Below are 18,567 nucleotides of genomic sequence, written 5' to 3'. Positions count from 1 at the left end.
TAAGCGAGGGCTCCCAGCGGAGCCAAGCAGCGAGTGGCTCCAGGGCGAGAGCAAAGAGCAAAGGGGACAACGGGCACCCCTGCCTCGTGCCCCTGCCGAGGGCAAAGGGCCGAGAGACGCGCCCATTCACCACCACCTGAGCCATGGGTCCCGTGTAAAGAAGCTTCACCCAGCCAATAAATCCTTCCCCAAGTCCAAATTTAGCCAAGACAGCCCAGAGGAATGGCCACTCAATGGTGTCAAAAGCCATCGTGGCATCCAAAGAAACCAGCACGGCCGGTTCGGAGAGGAGCTCCGCCCTGGCCAAGGCGCCGTGAAGACGCCGCAAGTTAAGAGCGGTGTTGCGGTGCGGGATGAAGCCGCATTGGTCCGGATGAATAAGATCGCACACGACGCTCAACAAACGATTGGCAAGGACTTTCGCCAGGATTTTAGGCTCTGCATTTAGCAGTGAAATAGGCCGGTAGGAAGTACAGCGGTCTCGCGGTGAAACATTCTTTTGATTTAGAGTTCCTCGCCTCTAATATGCCTCTTACGTGGATTTGCCTGAAGAGGTTAGTTCAAAACGGCACACTTCAAAAGGAGTATACAGGCAATGTGCAAATTGCTGCAAGAATTTTCTAATAATGTCTAGTGGCACTAGTTAATGTCTGGTGTCACTAAACACTAGACATTACCACAGAAGCAGAAAATCTCTAAAAAAAAAAAAAAAAAAACTGTACGCTGGCAGTACCATATGCCCCATTCCATGGACTTATTTTAGGGTACCCTTCATTTAAGAGTATCCATACTTACTTTTCAGCCCTCTTCATGTTTTCAGAGGTGAATAACCCAATCCCATGGCAGATTATTTTGTTCTTGAGCTCTGTCAGATTCAGTGGCACTGTGTTCAGCAAACTTACTTTTGCTTGTTGGTGACAATGACAGCAGGGTTTGTACCATGAAATTTTCAAAGATTACCACAGCTCCAAATCTGTGTTTTTTCCACTTATAGCAGAACAGCCTTATTCACTATTTTTTCAATTGATTTTCTGCTACCTTACTTCTTTAACTCCAGCTCAGAGTGGCCGGCTAGGATTATAGTGGAATTACTGTATAGCCCTTATGGATAAAAGGCCTTTTATTAGTTTACTTGCTTTTATTTCCAAGAACTATACAACTTTTCTTAGTGGCGATATAGGTCACCTCGCCCCTGCATGATGTACATAGCATGCACTGCAATTAATAATCACACCAAACAGGTTTGTTGGAAAACCGGTCGCTGCAGGTTTGTGCAATGGCCTCCTGGGTTGTCCTCATTCTTTGCCATTCAGAGTGCGCACCAGGTGTTGGTGGCCTCACTGGGCCGGGGGCACTGCCACAGGCAATCATAGCACATATCACGAATCATAAGGGTAGGGACTGTATCCTGCGTGCTGCCCAGGAGACTGAAAACGCTCATTTTGAAAATCATAAGATCTTGCTCTATCCAGATTATACTCAGGTGCCGGAGAACCGGAATAGCTTCTTGGAGGTTAAGGGTAAGCCGAGATACATGAGCCTCAGGTACATGCTGCTATACCCAGTCAGAGAGACTGCGGGTGATCTCGAAGGGCAAATTTCATGTTTTTGACTCCCCAGCGGATGTTTGGAGGTGGCTGGAGATGTAGGACAAGGTCCCACGGGACAAAGTGGCCCTGTGGAGAACTGGATCAAGTCATAAGAGGAGCCTGTGACTGGTGAGGCTCGAGGCCTTGACAGACAGCATCCTGCAAGGGTTGTCGTACAGGATGATGTCACCATGGTGCTGGCCCCCCTGAGGATGCATGCATCAGGACTGGTGGAAGACCTGTTGGCCCTGGCAGTGGCCATGGTATTGGGGGACTCTGATACCTGAAAGTGGGGGTGGGGGTGGGTTGGGGGGGAGGGGGGGGATCTGTTGTTGTCATGTTTATCGCTCTTTTTTCCTCCTGAGGGGGGGGATGAAGGTATCCTTCAGGGGTGCGGATGGAGTCATGCCAGACTACTGTTTATATCTTGTGCTGGTTTTGTTCTTTGACGTGTCGAGTGGCACAGCATTGTACTTTGTGTGGAGCTGTGTGGAGTCCTCTCCACGAGTAGTGGTAGGTCATAGTTGTGGGTGGTGGCTTTAGGCTGCGGGTCCTGGCAGCATCGATGCGAACGGATGAGCAGTATGGTTTTCTGTTGTTCTGCTGTTTGTCCGGGGTGTTGGGTATGTTTTGTTCCATTTGCCCTCTGTGTTGGAGTAGGGTGTGTTATGCTTGCAGTGCAAATGAGGTGCTACCTTGTCAGTCTCTTCTGGTGGGGTCTCTGCGTAGGTCATCTCTGTGAGAGGGTGTCCGCATAGACTCTGTGGGATGGGCTCTCTTTCTCGATAGCTAACTGTATAAGTAATGCAATTTCCGAGCATTGAAGGGCTATTCCAAGCAGTACAGTGTACATTCATATCTTAGGCGTAATAAGGTGCGGATAGCCTGCCTTCAAGTAACCCATCTCAAGGGTAGTGAATCTCTGAAAATGGAGAAGAAGTGGAGGGGACGGCTTTTCTCAGTGACATACCCTTCATATGCCAGGGGGGTTGCAATTTGCATTGCACCTGCGGTCCCCATTTATCATACATATAGGGAGGCGGATGTTGAGGGGTGTTATCTCCTGCTTCAGGGCACGTTGGATGGGAAGGAAATTACCATTTTAAATGCTTATGCCCCTAATGTTGATGACGGAGGCTTCTATGAGGGGAAGCAGGGCTTACTTAAGGGTAGTACAGGGTCCTCTGTGATTTCGACGGGGGACTTCAACTGTATTTTGGATTGTAGTAGGGATCGGCACCTGCTGAAGCAGGGCACAAAATCACTAATGACTCAATCGCTTGACTCGGTCATGCAGAATTTGGGATTCCTAGATGGATGGTGTGTGCTGCACCCGGAGAGCCTTAAATATACTTGCCATATCCTGATTCACAACACTTATAGTCGCCTGGACAGCCTGCTAGTGGCTGGGGTGGATCCTGCACGTCTGCGCATTTTCACTCATTTGGGGAGGTTTCTCTCCAAACATGCATCGTGTTGCTCAGCTTGCAGTGGGGTGGTGATCTCCATCTTGCTCGAGCTTGATGCATGCCCCCTGAACTCCTGACTGATGCAGTCTGCAGGGAGTTACTGGCGACCACGCTTGTCAATTATTTGACACTTAATTGGGGAACCACCGATGCCAGGGCTACTGTGTGGGAGACTCTTAAGGTGGTCATGAGGGGGGACATGTATAGGGACCACCTACAGTGTTCAGAGGCAATTGGAGGCAGACATCATGGTGAAGGAGCAGTACTTAGTGGTGCTTCATGGGTCAGAGGCGGGGTCAGTGGAAACAAGCGCGGAGGTAATGCAAAAACAGCAAGCCTTTAGGGACCTTTGTGACACCCTCGATAGGTGTACTCTTAAGGCCTACCGCCAATGTTTGCATAGGGATGGGGATAAGTCTGGCAAGCTCCTAGCTTGGATTCTGAGATGCGAACTGGAGCCTTCCCCCATCCTGCATCTTTGCACACCAGACGGAGGTCTGGGACAAGCAGGCAGGATATTCTGCACACCTTTGGACCATATTTTAGAACTGTGAATAGCGCCAGTATGGCAGGACATCCAGGTGTGGAGGTGGAGTTTCTTGAGTGGGTAGATTTACCACACCTGGTGCCTGATTGTGTGCAGGAGCTAGATGAGGCGCTCACCTTTGAGGAGTTGGGGGTGGCTCTGGGTTATCTCAATATATCCAAGGCCCCTGGCGGGGACGGCTTCCTTGTTGAGTTTTTCCAGACCTATTCGCGGACCTCAAGGAAAAGCTGCTTGGGGTACTACTTGATGCTCAGAATGCACGGATCCTTCCACCCACCATGCGCGAGTGCATTATTTCCCTCATGTTATTGCCCGGTGGGGATCCTGTGGACCCATCCTTGTATAGGCCATTCACTATTTTAAACTTGGATGTTAAGATTCTTTGTAAATTGCTGGCAACAAGGTTTGGGGGGGAGGGGTCATACATGATCTGGTGCATGAGGATCAGTGCAGGCTTATTCCATCCCTAAGTAGCGCATTCAATTTCTGTTGGCTCACTCATGTCCTGCATGAAACTACAGGGGATGATTGTGATCTGGCCCATAGGTTTGTAGAAAGCCTTCGATACTGTGGAATGGGTTTATTTGATGGCAGTGTTGCAGGGGACAGGACTTGGACCCGTGTTTAGAGGCTGGGTGTGTGTATTTTATACAGACCATGTGGTGCGCATCACGGTAAGGGGTACTCTCGGAGGCTTCGGTGGTGGGAAGAGGTACACGGCAGGGCTGCCGTCAATCACCACTCCTATCTGCTCTGGCAATCGAAATTTTGGCGTTGCTGTTGTGCAGGAAGCTGGAGCCCTGGGGTATTCGGTTGGGCGGCTCTAACCATATTATCTTGCTTTATGCAGATGATGCGCTTATTTACCTTCATTCCCCCAGAGAGGAAGTGCTGCTCCTGATGAGGCTGTAAGCTGACTTTGGAGCAGTATCAGGATTAAAGGTCAATGTTCGGAAGACACTGTTTCCTTTGGGGCGGCTGGTGGGGACACCTACTGAGCAGCTTTGAGCCCTGGGGATCTGTTGGGAATAGGAGAGTTTCTGATATCTGGGCATCGTTGTTACGCACATGGAGGCTTCTCACCTCCACCAAAATGTAGACAGGGTTTTCAGAGTCTCACAGGTACAATCGGGTTCTGGAATAAATTGCCTCTGTTGGTGGGTAGGGCGGCATTCGTCAAAATTGTTTTTGGTCGTACTGTCTCTATCTGTAACAAAACTGTCTTTTCCTGTGTTGCTCACTATTTGTCAATCAGCTTTACAGCCCATTAGTCTCAAAGATTTGGGCCGGATGGCAGAGCAGGGTGTCTCTGTCTGTTCTCAAAAGGGACATTGAGGACAGCAGATTGGCTCTCCTGGACATGTAATATCATTATTTCATCGCACATTTGAAGCATGCCACTCGGTAGCTCACAGAACCAGACAATTGGGAGAAGAGACTTTTCCAGGATCTGCTTGGTAAAGGTACAGTGGCCTGTTTACTGAGACAAGGGGACCAATCCGAGTGTCCTACCCGTATCTGGTCAGGCACATCGCTGCAATATGGGAGACAGTAGTTAAGAAGATACTTCACAGAGCTCCATTTGACAGGGAGCAGGTTCTTTGGTATTTGGCGCCATTCCGTGCAAACGATTCGGAATGTCTATGGCCCAATTGAGGATGGTTGGTTGTCAATTGGCCAGGAACTTGTATCCAGTGAAGGTTTTGCTCTCTTTCTCAGATGTACAGGAAGCCTTTCAAACAGGCCCGTGGCACTCCCTACACTATGCCAGGCTAGAAAAAACTGTACGGGAGTTGTGGAGTGGTTTTCCGGCTGCTTGACAGCCCTCCCAGGTGTTGGGCAGCCTGCTACGGTGGGGGGAGGGCAGACATCTGATGTCTCTCTGCTATAAGGCTCTATGGGGGGACATGACGCAGCCTCCCTATAAGACTCGGCAGGAGTGGGAGACATGAGAAGTCAATATTGAGAAAGCTTAAAAAATATTTTTCAAGAGCAGACAGTGGTCCCGCGGACCACTGCCTACTCTTAAAAAACATAATTATTATTTTTTTTTAACGCATTCCGTTTTTCCTTTAGGAAAACAGGCTGCATTTAAAAAAAAGAAAAAGATCACTTTATTAAAAAGTAATCACAGACATGATGGTCTGCTAACCTTAGCAGGCCACCTACTTCTTTAATATGCATGAGATCGGTCTATTTGCCACCCACTAGGAATCACTAATGAAACTCAAAGAGTTTCATACATTAAGAATACCGATTTCCTAGTTGAGATTCAGAGAGAATCACAATTAGGAAATCAGTATTCCTAATGTTAGTACATCTGGCCCTAAGTCCCTTAAAGATCTCCTAGAACTTGCAGTCCACTCAGATTCCTTACTCCGGCCTGTCTTCCCAATTTCTTTGGTTTAACCCATTCTCCAATTGTCCATCTTATTTATCTATTGTCTTGACAATACACATAGTCTATACATTAATGGCATTGTCATTGTCTTATGTAGACATCCGCTTATTCAGCATATGACCACCAAGCTTCTGCTATATCTTCATAGCCATGATCACATCATCGCCACCCTTCCCGAAATTAGCTGGTTCCTGCTTACCTGGTGTATCTCCCTCAAGGCCCGCTGCATCATGATCCCCGTAACCAATGGTGCTGGCACATTTTCACAAAACTCTGTACCTACCAACCAAGAAGGTTCCTCGGATTAAGAAACTCACAGTTTCTGATCATTCCAGATTCTAAAGGTGTTGCTTCGGTAGACACGATTAAGCTTCGGAATTCTGTCAGGAATAAGCTTTAAAGACCTGCTGTTGTGATCGTCGCAACCAGAACCATCAGAAATTATCTTCCACCAGTAAACCAAATTCCAATGTACAAACCCAGCTCACATATGGACCTGGGAAGTAGTAGCAAAGGTGGATCCATATATCATACACTGTGTCATAGACATGTTTAAGCGCAAGAGCGAGTAAGTAGAGAGATGACTGGAGCATCCCTCATAGATCATAACCAAAGCTACATGCATAGGTCACACTATAAAAACATACACTTTAACAACCATGCATACTACTTAGGGTTGCCACAAACCCAACATGTACTGGGACAATACTTCAGAGTCACATCAAAGGTATGAATGTGCTATATAAATGATAAAATAAAAGTCAGCACAATGGTATCGCGACTACTGAACAACACAATATCAACACCACAATAATGCAATGCAAATACAACATTGCAAAAAACAATACATGATATTTCAACATTCATCACAACACTGAGGGCCCTGATTTACATGTTGGTGGGCGGCCTGTTTCTCCTCCAGGGTGATAGAGTAAATTACACCGTCACCCAGATGGAGGCGGCGCGTTCAAATTTAGAAATGTCTGCTGGACCAGTGGCTATTTCTGGCATTGACAGGTACCACAGTCACTGCGGTTTCTGTCAATACATTGTAAATTTGATGGACAGCTCAGTCAACATGACGAAGCCATACGGCAAACGTACAATATGTTTTCTATTTTCAAAAAGAAAATCCTAAAGCGAGATTTTCTTTTTGAAAATAAAAAAAACAATGCCCCCCTCTCCATGGGAGCTTTCTCTCATGGCGAGGGGGGAATGGAGCATGTTTCAATGCCTTTTACTGCCAGGTTTGACCACAGCAGAGACTGAGTTCTCTCTTCGCCAACATTTAAATCAGACCCTCAGTCCGAAAGCAGAAACCTTCTGAATGAGAGTTCTTGTGAAACGTTTCGTCTTCTCTGGAACTTGAGATACTCATCCACCTTCCCATGGGAAGAAAGACATTTATCACTTTCCGTAGGAGCACCCGGGATGCTTTCTCACCACTCCAGTGGTTCCAGGTCCCAGCGACTACTTTCCATCTTCATTCTTTTTCTTGGCTTCCACAAGAGTTCATCATCAGGAGGTCACAAAAAACTGACTGCGAGAGACTCAGGCTGTCCTGTCTAGCTCCCTCAATTCTGGGTAAGGCCTCTCCCAGAATAAAGCCATCCCAGAAAAAAATAACCCTGGTGACACACAAGGGTCACAAGCCACAGCCCCACCAAGAGGATGTCTCTGCTAAGCAGCTCAGCAAAATTTTGTTAAAAAAAAACCTGACTGAAATCATTCTCACAAACAGACTACTAAAATGCTGCCGACAAATCTATTCACTCAAATCGGACTCAGCCCTCACAAACGTTGTGGCTGTACCTCTTTCACACAAGGAGATAACAATGCCTCTCTCTCAGCCAAGGCCCACTCACTGTGGCACCACTTTAGCACCAGCAAAACCCTGTGCTCAAGTGGCTGTCTAAAACTAAGAGCTGGCCCCCAGACATGTTCTCTGTACAGCTTTTGCGTGTATGGACCTTTCCTTACAAAGGGCCACTCGCATTTGTTGGAAAGTCAAGTTGTAAAGGATTGCTGTAAAGGCACATGAAAAATAATCACGCTGTCTTGAAAGAGCTCTTGACTGTGAGGACGCACAACGTCCGGTGAGTCTGGGCAAATCACTTAATCTCCCTGTGCCTAAAAAAAATGAATGTGTCCTCCTGGAACGCAACTGGTGCTCGTGTAAAGCGCTCTGATACCCAGTACCCTCGGGTCAAGTTTGCGCTATATAAAACTCTGTAAAAAAAAGTCAGGATAAAATTTCAGAAGAACTCAGGTTTGCATACAGTCTTCAGCATCTCAGCTAATCAAGGGAAATGCACTTTGGAATGAGGAGGCTGTTATTCTGCTGAACATAGTTTTGGTTTCTCCAGTTCACTTGGTCTAGCCATCAAAACGTAGTCTTTTCTTATGGAACAGGTATTTCTGTGCAAGGGAGTCCTTTTGTGAAGCTTCTATGTAGAGGTCTTTGTTGATGTCCAAATGTTCTTCACACTTTGTCAACAAAGGCACTGTTAGGACCCAGTATCATTGAGTGGAAAATAATCAAAATATATTTAACTATACATAATTATTATACTCTGATAAGAAAAAGTAAAAGCAAATGCCAAAATAACAGGTACCTATGTGAATCTCCATGTTCACTCATCCCCATCAGAAACACAAACTTTCCTCAAATCCCCAAACTATAGGTCATATACTTTCAGCAAATCAGTCACCCTATTATCCAAAAATATCTCTCACAACATTCACCTAGTGGACGGACTCTGATTTTTAGAGACCAAAAGTGATGATACTGCCCTGTACGCTTTAAACAGGTTCATCCCTTCGGGAAGTGGTGAAGTCTTGATACTCTGGACACCTTGGAAATAACAAACATGTGCAAAATCAAACCAACGAATGCACAAATTAGTAATGTTGTTATAAACCTTTTCAGATGTTTTTTCTGTTTTTATCTCCAAGTCAGTACAGCTACATAAGGAAGTTGCAAGCCTTGAGAATATCCATTTCAAATACCAGTCCTTGATTCCAAAACTGCCATGAGTGTGCTTTGATTGCTTTGTCTATCACTAGCCTGCCCGGTTTCCTCTTAGCCCGTTCTGGTCTATCTTCACCCTATTGCATCGGGGTCATCATTTTTCTTTGCTTGTAGTCTTTTGTCATCTTCTACCTACATGCAGGTCTGCTTTACCTTCTTGAAATTCTACCTCTATCTTCACCCACCTCATCTTTACATCTTCCAGTTAGCTTCGGTTTCATGCTCTACCCATGCTTTGTTTGACCAATCCTGTGGCATCCAGTTGTGCATACAATAATGTTCCTAGTTCAAAGTAACATCACTACATTTTAAACTTGCCTCTGTGCATATGCTCCAGACACAACATAAGTGTAGATTTTCTCCTCCAGGATCTCTGTTCTGGGCCTTCTCCCTAGCCTGCTGTTCCTTGTAAATTGAGTCTAGATTGCTTGTCTACTCTCTATCCCACTGACAGATGTGCTGCATGTTTCATGTTCCTTCAATATTGTTAGAGTGCTCAGGCTGGTGACTGCATGCTGATCCACTAGGCACTCTCCCTGCCTCTCTCGCTTAGAAATAGAATAGAAGAGAGGTGGAAGGCATGCAAGGGGCTGGGAGGTGTGGTCAGTGTCACAAACCCTACGTACGTTGTTGCATGATTCAAATGTTACACCAATGGCCACCATTTTATTGTTCCCTACAATTATGACTGCCGTAGACAAAAATAAGGAGGTTAATCTTGAGATGTCAGAGAAGGGAACACCACTCGCATATACACATTTACTTTGACAGAGTCTTAGATGCATTTACTCACCTCCACACCCCCGAAGGATGCATCACTTTCAATGTCATCTTCACAGGTACCATCATCGTCAGCACCATCTAAACTAATTTCTTCATCTGTACTAATGAGGACCCCTGTGGAATCATCCGGATTCTCGTCTCCTAGACAATATAAAATAGTTTTTTTTCATTACTTGATTATACAACGGTGTACAGTTGGACTTTTATCTAACAACGTAACATGCTATTCCAGTTTCTCAGGGATGCAACACAGTCTGACATGCTTTGCATATGATCCTACTATAGTCCACGCATAAGGCAGGTAACATTATAATTCTGCTTAGTACTCTTCAGTGGTCATTACCACCATGTACAATATTCAAAGACTCCGAACTACAGTAATACTGCATCATTTAGTTATCTGGATTATCATTCTACTGTCCTCTCTTCAACAAAGGCATAACTACTTTGAGACTTTCTATCCCTGTGACCAGGCAACTCTTTAATATCCTCTATAGAGCCGTGGAAGTGGTGTGGCGCAGCGGGCAGGTGCCTGACTCCGGGACCACGGGGTTCACGGTTCGATCCCCGGTACCAGCGGCAGGTTAGCCCAGCACCATGTGACTCCGGGCAATAGCTCGCTTAATCTTCCCGAGACACCTCTCCGGAGGTAGCTGTGCGCTTTACAAATGCTGGTATTTCATAGACCCGTGCTTCTGTCATCATGTTTCTATTACTTTCTTTTGTCACCTTTGTCCCCTTTCTTCCGTTCGCTGGGGCTTAGTAGCTCACTACAAGCAGAGGGTCTCAACACAAATGTATTTAGAGACTATTTTGTTAGTCCTCTTTTTCGGAGGCTTGTACAGTGTTCTTTCTTCAAGACTGCAGAGGTTGTAGAATTTCTACTTCCTATATGTATGCGCTCTGAAGTGTTGGAATTTATGCTAAGTAATTATCAATGTATTCATTAATCGTGTATCTAATCCAAAAGAATTGGAGGGTACATTTAACCAAGCAAAAATAACCAAGCAAAAAAAATATTCAATTAATGAGTAGAGTACACTGATATAATCAAGTTAACTACTCCCTGAAGACAAATGGACTGAACAGGGAAATAGTTTTGAATACACATGTTTTCTATTCCTTTTTAAAACACAAAAGAATAGGGGTCAGTTTAACGTCTCCAGTAGGGCATTCTTTAGTAGAACAGAACATGAAAAAATACTTCATTGGCACTTATAGAGCACAGACATATGTAGTTGGTAAAGGAGCACTGTACAAAGTAGACAGGCAGGGACTAATCAGGAAGGTTAACTATGGGAGAGGATTCTTTCACTTATAGGAGCCCTAGGGTGAATGATGTCATTGCCGACCACAAACTCAAGAAGTTATCATCAAACAAAAAAAGTCACCTGAAATGTCTGTTTTCGGTGATTGTTTGTAATGCATATCTGAGAAAATAACTTTTTTTTTGTATGGCTTCCAATGGATACCATTAATATGAATAATCTGACAGAAAGCCAGTTATTCACTGCTACATACTGATAATGGACCAGTGTCTTCAGTGGCTCAGACATCCCTTTTTTATGGAGGTCCCCTTTTTCAGAACCTGAGGGTCATAATCAACAAGAAAAAATCAGATTTGTCGCCCACCCAAAAGATTACTTTCTTGGGGTTTGTCATAGACTTGGTTGGAGCAACCATGCAGCTTCTCAAAAGGAAGGTGAGGTATATCAGAAAAGAACACAGGAAGGTTCTGCAGAGATCCACAATATCTCTAGGACAGCTAGCCCACCTGTCAGGACTCCTTGCATCATTCATTTGGGACATCTTTTTGGACCCACTCTACTATCAAGGGCTCCCAAGCTTGAAGGCTAAGGAGGGGTTTCACATATTCACAAAAAGTGGCAATCAAAATAGATGCTAGGGAAAAAATCTATTGGTGCCTATAGCACATCCAGACTTGGAAAGGAAGAGCGATCTTCAGATTACCTCCCGAACTAGTGATAGGAGTCAGGTGCCAGCAGAACAGGCTAATGGATAAGATGGTGAGAACCATCTACTTAGTGAAAGGGAGTTGTCATAATAGATAGGCTTTCATATCAATTGTCTGGCACATCTTGTGGGATCATCTGCTGCACGTTGCTGAAGATGGACACCATCTCAGCGGAATATTACAAAGATTATCGGGGATAAAATAAAAAAGGTTGTAAGGTTTTTTGTAACTGTCAAAGGAATCTGGGATTTCATGTCCAACCGACCTGTCCGCCTCTCGGCAGGATCATCTGCAGCAAAGATACTTCAGCTGAACGACAGATTTGGGAGCAGCAGCAACCAATGCTATTCTGCAGGACTAGAGTGGTGGCTCAGTTGAGGAGGCAGATGGCAAGCTTGGTTCTCATCACTCCGACATCGCAGGTGTTATTTTCTAGTTCTTATAGGACTTTCATGGGATTTACTGATACTCCTCCTCACAATCAAAGTATTCTGAGGGATCCGCTATGGTGCTTACAACATCTGGTGCAAGAGCGATCTCCCAAGCTTATGGACAATACGAGGCCAAGGATCTTGGCAGCAATGTGTGGGGCACGGCGTGTCCGTAAGCTAGGGGACAACGGCAGAAAAACCATACAAGCATGAGGTGGACTTTTAAACAAGCAATCTTCAAAGACACTGAAGAGAAAGGAATATCTCCTGAAGGAGGAATTTGGTCAAACAAAATGGCCAGGCAATAAGCCCTCCACTGAAATGGAAGAGCTATTAGTGTTAAAAGATATGAGGTACAGAAATGTACAACTCCTAATGAAGAATTGGACAAAATATACAAGGAATTGTATCATCTGTCCCCTGCCACTAACAACTAAGAAGGAAGGGAAAGAATCATCGTGGAGAAACAAAACATACAGATGGCTACCTGATTTACTAGGCAACAGTATTGTAAAGGTTAACAATTTGCAGATTTTAAAACCCCATCAAACCAGCACTGACAGTAACACCAGTTGAATCTTAGTCGGTACAGGAAGTACAAATCTATTTGAATATATATGCACAAGACCATGCCACTAACAAACCCCTTCAGAGTCACCAGAATGGTGCTTGACCAAAATGTAATGCAGGGAAAAGGAGAATAAACATATGCAAAAATGTAAAGATCTATCAACTATCACAAAATATCCCCAATAAGAGGCAAGACAATACATTTTCAAATCAGCTATAACAAAGATCAACTATTTAAGAATGATGAGTCAAACAAGAAATCGAAACCATGCAAATACACGGATTGTAATAAGTTAGTGGAGGCAGGGTCAGCAAGAACCTTAGATGGCCACTGAGAAGAGGAAAGCATAACTCAGGAGAATACATTTATCATTCCACACACCCACGCGCTCAACAAACCACATTAAATCAGACTGTCTATTTACAAGCCACACTAACCAGGTATTTGAACCCAGAGGAACAGAACAGCTCAATCACTTCCTGGAATGTAGCAGGAATTCCTCAAAAAATGGGTGATAGCAACTTCCGAAATTACTTAACATCCCATGATGTAATAATACTTCAAGAAACGTGGGCCTCAGCACTGTGGGTCCTAACTGGATATATTAACAATTCAAAATCCACAATCGAGTTGGAGAAAACAAGAAATAGCAGTGGTCTGCAGGAGTTGTGCAGCACTAACAAATGTACTAAAACTAAAGCATGGGACAATACCCATGAAAATCTGCAAGTTGTTGCCATCCGACTGTTGGATAAAACTATCCTAAAAATAATAAATAGCTATGCACACCAGAAAAAGATGGTTGGTTTTACACATCCGTTTGCATTAGGGATACACTACTTATGCCAAGTCATTCAAAAGTTAACACTTTAATTTGTGATGATTCCAACTGTAGGATGAGAGACTGGGAGAATGATTTTGAATCACTAATAGAATTTAAAAAAAAGCATGCAGCACCCCAAAAAATAGACATGGATTTTCAAATAAATATTCTAAAAGGTAAACATCTGCTCCATTTCTGTTCAATTGAAGGTCTAATTACAGAACACAATTCCTACGAAAATGAAGATTTTAATGCGTACCCATAACTCTCTTAGAGCAAAGTCTGTAATCAATTACATCTTGATTAAGATCACCGATTGGCCTAGGTTTGAAAACATGAGGATCCAATGGAAAGGGAGGGGGACTGTTGTTCCATTCTGTTGCATTGAATTATACATGCAAGGCGGGTAGCAGGGACTTGAGGACACTTCAGGGGATATTGGATAGGGGTCTAGGCTGAGACTGATGGGCTGTTGGTGGTACTTCCTTTTGATCTTCACTATCGCTCAGATCATGGGCGGCGGGGATATGTATGTATTTACATGAAACTTAATAAAAATCTGTTTTTAAAAAAAAAATGAGGATCCAATGAAACTGGAAAGCAATGTAACCCTATACGTCTGGATATACAAATAACATGTCCTTAGAGTCCACAGAAATTAAAAACCCCAAATGCACAGAGATTTCGGTGGCCAAATCAGAATAAGATAGAATACAAACTTTGGGTCCAATACTGAAGAATGGAAAACAGAACTATCCACAGTTGCCTTCAAAGGTGGATACTCAAGGGTCCAATTGACAATGTTATACGACAATGTTATATGACCATTTTATGATTCATTACTGAAATCATTTCTAAAATTGTTTCAAGCACTTGTACTACCCTGTGCACAGCGAAACTGATCTAAAAAACAGAAGGTTGCAAAAATTTGGGGGAGGCCTAGGAGCAAGAAAAAAAAGTTCTTTAGTCAAGCACTACAGAAGAAGCATGTTTAACAGATTTTACACCATCTTCAATACCATAGATGACCTTGTACAAGAAACACCACTCCAGATCACTAATGTGGGAACAAACTGCTTCCCTGTTAGACTCTTTTCAAAAGACAGAGTGAAGGAAGCAATATGAGTCCTCTAAAAAGGAAAGGCACCAGGACTGAACATGAGATTAATTCAAGCATTTCATCCATCACCACATATGGCCCGACGTGGGTCCTGGGCTCACTGTGCGACTGTAGCTAAGCTATACCTGGCTGGAGAGCCTTAAAAAGAGCGAAACCGGTGCTAAGTTGCTTGTGCTCTGGTTCAGGGAGGACCTAGCCTGGCAGTTCGTGTTGGACTGCTCCCATAAGGAATAGGGTTGAGGCTGATTTGTATATTGCTGAGTCCAAACTGAGACGACAGGGTGGGCAAAAAAGATGGATTGGGATGCAGCTCAAGCGAATGCCAGAGGCTGAGCTTAATTCAAGCACTTCATCCATCTCCTTGCTGTTTTTGCATATTTAATAAGTCTGGCAGGAAATATAAATTTTTTATGTTTCATGTGGAAGAACTTTCTTTAGAACCTAATGAGATTTTAAGTAAGACATTTGCCATTTTAATGCATTAAATAAGATAATCATAATTGTAGTGCATTTATAACATTTTAACTATTTATTTTTCTTTTGAAATGCTTGCCTAAAGGCAGCTATGTTTTTGAATTGTTGAATGAAAGCACATTCAATAAATTCAAATTCAATTCAAATTCAGTAGGAATGCTTGAGCAGATAGCCACGGTCAAACAATACACATCAGCTTGGGGAAGATGGGCATCTTCGTGTCTGGAATGGGATATGGTTCCTGCGGAGTCCAACATTGTCAATGTCCTGAATTTCCTTTCAGAAATGGCATCAGAGGGCAGAACCTGCAGGTCGATAAACTCTTTCAGATAAACCATTTCAGCAGTGTATCTTTGAGTATAGCTTGTCAGTAGAGGAACATCCAACGGTGTGTAGTTTTGTGAGAGGGGTCAGGCTGTCAATGCCCCCAGAGCTGTTATACTCTAGTTTCGGGGATGTTCTCTAGTTTTGGGGATGTTAAAGTGTAGAACCTGTTCCTCTTTTGACAGCACAGTAAGGATTTGACCAGGAAAGAGTTATCTGGTATGTTGCCCATGCTTTTATGCCTGATCTTGTGTAGAAGAGTGCCCAATCTCTGAGCTTTAAACAGCTCAGGCAGGATGTTTACGTCAAGTGGATTCACCTTAGTTGTGTGTGGTGCAATGTATCAAGGCCTATAAGGCTATGGCACATAAATTCAGGCCCCAGGGGACCTATAAATGTAGATTTCCTTGAAGAAACCTTTCTTACAAGTTACCTCACCGATATTAGCTAGATGGGTCTCCAGGTTTCAACACAACCTGCAAGAGGGGTGTGGCTTTCAATGCCTTCGCCTTGGGTGCTCACCTGGAAAACATTATGAAGACTGCAGAATGGTTGTCTGATTAAACCTACAAACACATTCATTTTAAGTAAGTTGGAGAAATGGCTTCTCGTGTGGTGAGCAAGCTTTCAACTAGCATAATCCTTGCCTCCAACCTTAACACAGATTAAAAACATTCCTAGCTAGCATGAAGGAAAGTTGCAGTTCTATTAAGGACATGGAGGCAAGGGTTATACCTCCTGGCAAACTCATGGTGGGACGCATTCAGACAGGATGATCTACCCGATGGAATTTAAGAATGACTGAATACTTTTTGTTTTGGAAAGCAATATTATGTGAATTATCCCTTCATGCTATATTGAGGATGATGTGATTAATGTGGTTGGAATTGATGACACAATACACTTGGAAGAATGGACAGAATTCCTGTTTCTCAGGAACATAGCAGAAGCAAGAGTAACTCTCAGGTGAGGAACAAGATAATTAGGTAGGAAGTATCAAGAGGGAGAGCGGCTAATGACAGTGTTACATGGACTAAAATAGCCTGTGATAGCTTGTTTTGAACTACAAGATATTCTTAGTGCTCATGAAAAATGTATATTGTGTTCATTCATGTTAATGTTTTGGCTGCTGTTGAATAGAAAAATGAAGTAGGCGGCATAATCCTCGCCTCCCTGTTCTTAAAAGAATTGGAACTTAACTTCACACTACCTAGGAATTTCTTCATCATCTCAAAACAACATTCTAAATCATAACCACAAGCAGCGGCCAGGACACCACTGAAAATTGGAGCACTTTGTAACTTTGTTAGAGCTATACAGCGCTTCATAAATTACACATACTTACTAAGCATTTGCAACCTTTCAAGGAGTATGAAAAGCAGAATATATACATAGAAATAAAATACTTACCATTTGAAACTCTGTCCGGTCTATGACGAGCACAGAATATTCTGCAAGGAAAAAGCAAGCATCTTTCATTTAATGAAGGATTCAAAAAAGCAATTGTGCCAAATGACATGGTGAGAATTTAAAGTAAACATTGCTATCAAAAGGGTAGATTGATTACAAATGATACAAGCAATAAGGAGTTGGACATACATGTGGAAGTAAGCACAGGACAGAAGCAAAGAGAGAAGAGACTAAAGGCCTTATTTAAGTTTTGGCAGCAAGGCTACCAAACCACCCTTGTGGTAGAGGCACTCTCCACTGCCGTACTGACAGCTGAGGTGCTAAAACTATAGCTGTCTACCATTCAGGTGGGCATTTTGTCCCCTGCACCAGGTCCTGTAGGCATTACAGGAGTCTCTTTAGGTGAAAAAACAGTGACTGAAGTTGTACTGTCACATGACAAAATTTCAGGTACCCATGTGATGATTCTTGGAGCTAGAGGACTGAAAGTGGGTATTCATCTCCATGGCAGACACACTTGATGTTCATTACTATGTCTACCCAAGAATGGAGGATCACTTTTTTTAATGAGGATAAATCTGCTAGAAGGAAAGAAAATGGTCTAGCCTAACTGGAAGGTACAACGGACCCCATTCCTGTCGCCACCATGTCCGCATATTGTCCTCAGTGGCCTCATGTACACCAATTCTCCCACAATAAAGAACCCATTTCTAAAGGAATAGAGCCTTGAAAGACAAGGTAAAAGAAAGGGTCGGAAGTTGAGACTTTCAGAAGATCTCTAGCCAGCACGCACAAGAACTGGAGATAAGGAGTGTCTCTCCCAGAGTAATAACATTCATGTACTAGGATTCCCCAAATACAATGAAAATGTAATATGCAATTTTTGAAGTGAAGTTCATTTGAGATCTCATTCTCAAGGCTGCTCTGTCACAGTTCTTTCAAGTAAAGCAAGCTCAACAATCCTGCACTCCCAAACCACACTGTTGCAGGTAACCCCCTAATTAAATCCTTTATCACAATATTGAACTACGGAGACAGTAAAACCATTTTAAAAGAATCTTCAGATGACAATGTGGTCATGTAAAACAACCTTCGGATCTGTAGTAATGCAATGTTTGCTGTTCAAAAACAGAGAAGGAACTTTAACACAGTGAACACAGCATTGAGAAACTGACATATTAAATATGTAAAGCTCCACCCTGCCAAATGGAAAGTTATTCTCAGAGACAAGGCACACTTCTCCACAGACGGAGCAGAGGGCCTAGCCTTCCTGTTGAGCAGCGAGTCTCACTGCTGGTTTGTGTGAGGAAAAGGAGAGTTAAAACTGGAAGGGTCATTCAGATCCCTCACACATGGGTTTTAACGTAGAATGTCAGAACCGCATATATAAATTATTGTGTTCACAAACTCCAAAGAAGATCTGTCAGGTGTCATTTTTTTTGTGTGAAAAATCTGTTTTGTTGTTTTGCAGACGTCACGTCTTGTAGATAGGCAACAGACATCAAAGAACAATGACCATACCATAAAGTACTAGGTGATAACAGGCAAGCATGACCTTGGATCAGGAAACCCCTCCCCCCCCCCAAACATACAACAGTGTCACTGTTGGCTTAGGGGCC

General features: G+C 43.6%; 1 protein-coding gene across 5 annotated transcripts in view; it reads right to left on the bottom strand.

Moving 5' to 3' along the window:
• The window catches only part of PHF11 (PHD finger protein 11), a 438,587-nt gene that overhangs the window by 334,847 nt on the left and 85,173 nt on the right, over positions 1-18,567 (bottom strand). For all 5 annotated transcript variants that reach the window (XM_085621915.1, XM_085621916.1, XM_085621912.1 and 2 more), the window contains exons 4-5: positions 16,949-16,989; positions 9,831-9,961 (exon numbers count right to left, since the gene is read on the bottom strand). In XM_085621915.1, coding sequence (XP_085478041.1) covers positions 9,831-9,961; positions 16,949-16,989 — 172 coding nt within the window. The remainder of the gene's footprint in view (positions 1-9,830; positions 9,962-16,948; positions 16,990-18,567) is intronic.

This window comes from Triturus cristatus, chromosome 8 (assembly GCF_964204655.1).
Source record: "Triturus cristatus chromosome 8, aTriCri1.1, whole genome shotgun sequence".
Lineage (NCBI taxonomy): Eukaryota > Metazoa > Chordata > Amphibia > Caudata > Salamandridae > Triturus > Triturus cristatus.
This window is presented reverse-complemented; position numbering and strand designations above follow the sequence as displayed.